This window comes from Bison bison, unplaced genomic scaffold (genome assembly GCF_000754665.1).
Source record: "Bison bison bison isolate TAMUID 2011002044 unplaced genomic scaffold, Bison_UMD1.0 scf7180017864213, whole genome shotgun sequence".
In the NCBI taxonomy this organism is placed as follows: Eukaryota; Metazoa; Chordata; class Mammalia; order Artiodactyla; family Bovidae; genus Bison; species Bison bison.
Window position 1 is genome coordinate 11279689 of NW_011494785.1, and position 4757 is coordinate 11284445.

Sequence of the window (4757 nt, forward strand, 5' to 3'; positions counted from 1 at the left end):
CATGCGCAGCCGGTACGGGGGCGCGCCCGTCAGCGGCCAGTCCTCCAGGCCCGCCCGGGCGTAGAGGCGGAGCGCGCCTTCGCAGTCTCCTTCCACGTAGTGCAGCTTGGCCAGGACCAGACTGGACTCCTGTAGGAATTCTGACTGGAGGGAAGAGGAGAGAAAAGAAACTGTCCTCAGATACACGCCTCACACTCCCTCGGGCCTGCGGCTCTCCACTCCAGACGGCCGTGGGAACTTCCGCCGCGCCGTCCACAGGCCCCGGGGCGGGAGCGGCGCGCCCGGCCCAGCCAGTGCTGGGCGGCAAAAGGTGGTCTCTCCCCCAAGAGCAGGACACGACTGAGCGACTTCACTTTCACTGTTCACTTTCATGCATCGGAGAAGGAAATGGCAACCCACTCCTTCTCCAGTGTTCTTGCCTGGAGAATCCCAGGGACGGGGGAGCCTGGTGGGCTGCTGTCTACGGGGTCGCACAGAGTCGGACACGATTGAAGCGACTTAGCAGCAGCAGCAGCAGCACAGCCACCCCCGGGAATATCACTCCGCCATCATCACGAACGGAGTTCTGATCCCTGCCGCCACACAGGCAAGCCTCAGACGCATGACGCCAAGCGAAAAAGCCGGCCACACAGGCTGCGGATACTGGCCAGGGTGGTCAGGTCTACCGAGGCTGAAAGCAGACAAGTGCCGCCTAGGGCTGGGAAGGTGCGCGCAGAGGCGGTGCCTGCTGATGGTTACAGGCTCCTTTCTGGGGTGATGAAAATGTTCTAGAATTGTCTGTGACTCTACTGTGAAAGTGCAGTGAAAGTCACTCAGTTGTGTCCCACTCTTTGCGACTCCATGGTCTACACAGTCCATGGAATTCTCCAGGTCAGAATACTGGAGTGGGTAGCCTATCCTTTCTCCAGCGGATCTTCCCAACCCAAATATTGAAACCAGGTCTCCGGCATTGCAGGCAGATTCTTTACCAGGTGAGCCACCAGGGAAGCCCAAGAATACTGGAGTGGGTAGCCTATCCCTTCTCCAGCGGATCTTCCCGACCAGGAATCAAACAAGGGTCTCCTGCATTGCAGGCAGATTCTTTTTAGTGACTCTACTAAAAACCATTAAATTGCACACTTTATTTTTTTTGCAATAGTAGAAGATGTTTATCAGTTTTCACAATCAATACCCAGACAAAAAAATAAAAGGATCATTACAATTGCAAGCCATAATGCAAACATGATTAACCTAAAAATATAAAATAATTACATACAGTTTGGGGTGTTAAGCAGAGTGATGTGGTAAGTGGAACTGCATGCATGCACATGTTTTCATCTGCCCAGCCAGTCTCTGTCTTTTGGTTTGTGCATTTAACCCATTTATATTTAAGGTAATTATTGATATATATGATCCTATTACCATTTTCTTAATTTTGTTTATGTAGATCTTTTCCTTCTCTGGTGTCTCCTGCTTAGAGAAGTTTCTTTAGCATTTGTTGTAAAGCTGGTTTGGTGGTGCTGAATTCTTTTAACTTCTGCTTGTCTCTAAAGCTTCTGATTTCTCCATCAAATCTGAACAATGATTCTAAGTCATGTGAATTATGTTTCAATAAAGCTGCTGTAAAACAAGCTCCCCTCAGGCCTCAGGCTGGTCCAAGGATGGAAGGAGTGTGTTATGAACAAAACACAGAAGCACCTGTCTCAACAAAGGCAGCTCCGTGGACATCCTGGTGGGTTGAGCACACAGCATTGGGGCTGTGCCACTGACTGTAGCCCAAATAACCCGAGGAAGGAGGCTTTCTAAACTGGTGTAAGAACCAGACTTTCTTTCTTTCCAGGGACAAGCTTTTCTAGCTGAGCCATTCCAGCTGCTTATGGGGACTGACCAGGTCCCTCCAGAGGGTGCACATTCGAGCTGTCCTCTGATGGGCTTGTCCTCCTCCCCATCGGAGAGGCTGGCTTCCTGGCCCACACGTGTGCCAGCCTCATCCTGGGCCCTTCCCCACCCCTACTTGTCCCTGGGGAGAGGAGAGGCGACCTAGCTGTCTATGTAAGGAAACAGATCTATCAGCCTCTCCTAGGCATCCTCCTTGGAACCCCAGCCATACAAGGCTGAAGTTTTCAGCTGACGGACGCACATCACGAAGCGCCACTATCCCGTAATCTATGGCTGGGATGGGGCGGGTGATACACAGGTCACTAGCCAGAGCGTGGCGAAGCCAGGGAGTCCTTGAAAGGGCGCAGGGCAGACAGAGAGACTGAAGGGAGCAAAGGGGTTTTAAGAGTGGCCCAAGCAAGTGACCCCAATGCACGCATGAGAATCATATTTGGAAACAGAAAGAAATCAAAGCAGACTAGAGAAAACAGAGAAAAAGCTGTGAAAAAAGCATCCACTGTGGGGTTCTCCAGCAGGAGAGGGGGACAGGGCAGCCCTGGGTACAGTGGAAAGGCTTCCTAGGGGTTTTGCCGCATCCTCTCTCTCTCCCTGGAACTGAGAACCACAGGCTGGAAAGCAAACTGAAGGGGGCAGAGAGGGGAAGTACTGTTTGCTGAGTCCAGAGCTTCAGCTTGGGGTGATGAAAAGGTTCGGAGGATGGGTGGTGGTGATGAGGATATGAACACACTTAGACCACTGGCTTCCCTGGTGGCTTAGAGGTTAAAGCATCTGCCTCCAATGCGGGAGACCCAGTTCGATCCCTGGATTCCATCCCTGGGTCAGGAAGATCCCCCTGGAGAAGGAAATGGCAACCTGCTCCAGTATTCTTGCCTGGAGAATCCCATGAACAGAGGAGCCTGGTGGCTACAGTCCGTGGGGTCTCAAACAGTCGGACACGACTTAGTGACTTCACTTTCACTTTCAAAACCACTGAACTGGGACATCCCTGGCAGTCCAGTGGTTAAGACTTTGCCCTCCAGAGCAGGGGGCGCAGGTTCAATCCCTGTTAGGTGACCTAAGACCCCACATGCCTGGCGGCCAAAAAACCAAAACATGAAATTGAAACAATATTGTAACAAATTCAATAAAGACTTTAAAAGTGGCCAGGTCAAAAAAATTAAAAAAGAAAATCTTTAACAAAATAAAAAATGAAGCCAGTGAACTATATGCTAAGAAATGGTTATAATGATAAATTTTATGTTATTTATATTCTACTGCAAGAAAAAATGCTTTTGATTTAAAAAATGTTAACAAACTTGAAGGCCAAACGTCTGCCATGCAGGAGCTTGAGGAATATCCCAGGGATGGAGGCACAATAGGGAGGCACAGCCTGGAGAGGCTTGCTGGGCGAATGCAGAGGAGACGTCTCGGCCCAGGCCCCAGGCGGGGGACCGGGGAGCAGCCCCAGCCTCGGGCCCACCGCCCAGCCCCGGACAGGCGTAACTTCCTCAACTTGAGTCAGAGGCCAGGCCGCCGGCTACTCGTTCAGACTTTTTGCCCCCACACTGCCCCCTGCTCTGGTCTCTCCAGCCTCGGTGCACGTGTGTTTCGTGGGCACCTATGAGGTCACTGGATGGCATCACTGATTCAGTGGACATGAATGTGGGCAAACTCCGGGAGACAGGGAAGGACAGGGAGGCCTGGCGTGCTGCAGTCCATGGGGTCACAAAGAGTCAGACATGACTGAGTGACTGAACAAGAATGTGTCTGCACAGGGCTTTCCCCAGCTCCCAGGCAGGAGATCCTGGACCTTGAGGTCAAGTGGAGGGGGAAATTTCACATGGGCCAGTGGGAGTGGGGCGGTCTGCAAGGCAACTCTGGAGCACTCTACAAGGCTCTTGTGCTCACGCTCGGTCGTGTCAGGCTCTCTGGGACCCTTGGACTGCAGCCCATGGGATTTTCCCTACACAGCTTCCTCTGTCCCTGGGATTTTCCCAACTAGAATACTGCAGTGGGCTGCCATTTCCTGCTCCAGGGGCATCTTCCTGTCCCAGAGATCGATCCTGCGTTTTCAGTGTCTCCAGCATGGCAGGCAGATTCTTTATCTGCTGAACCATTGGGGAAGCCCCACTTTTGGCAATGGGAGAAAAATTGTATAGGCAGAACCAGGAAAATAGCAAAAGCTGACATGTATCTAAAGCTATTCAATTGTGAAAGAATTTGTACACCTGAAACTCAAAACAACTTGAGCTAAGTGGGCTTACAGGAGAGAAATGTGAAGCTCAAAGAGGTTAAACAGCTTCCCAAGATCACATAGCCTGTGACTCCACGCTGGAAAGCAAACTCAGAAATCTAAGTCGAAATTCAATATTCTTGCTGTCACACTGGATTGTGAGGGCTGAAGAGGACCGGTGAAACAAAAAGTTTTCCAGACGAAATGAGGGGGGTTGGAAGTGGGACAGAGCCTAGTTGGGGCCCCCACCCCGCCCGCAGCAGCAGGCGCACCCCCACTCCCGGAAAGACTCCTGAGTGCTGCACCATTCCCTCTAACTAGACCCACCAGAGCCACTAGGCCCATCGGAGTCACCGGAACCACCTTCGTGAAGAACAACCAACATGGAGGCAAGAGTCCCTAAATCTGAAGGGAAGTGCAGGAAGGGAGGAAGGAAGAAGGACAGAAGTCAGAGGTGTCAACGCTCACCGCAGGGCAGGCTGGGCTGGGGAAGGGGAAGGGGGCCGGGGGGGGAGGCGAGAAGAAAGGCTTCCAACAGGAGAGCCTCGTGAGAGGGGACGCAGAGGAGACCCAGAGACGGGGCGGATGAACGCAGGGCAGCCCCTCAAGCACTAGGGGGCGGGCAGAGGGGGCTCCCGCCGGGTATGAATGAAGAACTGTGGTGAAT

The 4757-nt window shown here is 52.4% G+C and overlaps 1 protein-coding gene across 1 annotated transcript in view; it reads right to left on the reverse strand.

The window, feature by feature from the left end:
- The window catches only part of TTC7B (tetratricopeptide repeat domain 7B), a 248432-nt gene that overhangs the window by 242893 nt on the left and 782 nt on the right, over positions 1-4757 (reverse strand). The window contains 1 exon segment of the mRNA XM_010845240.1: positions 6-144. Coding sequence (XP_010843542.1) covers positions 6-144 — 139 coding nt within the window.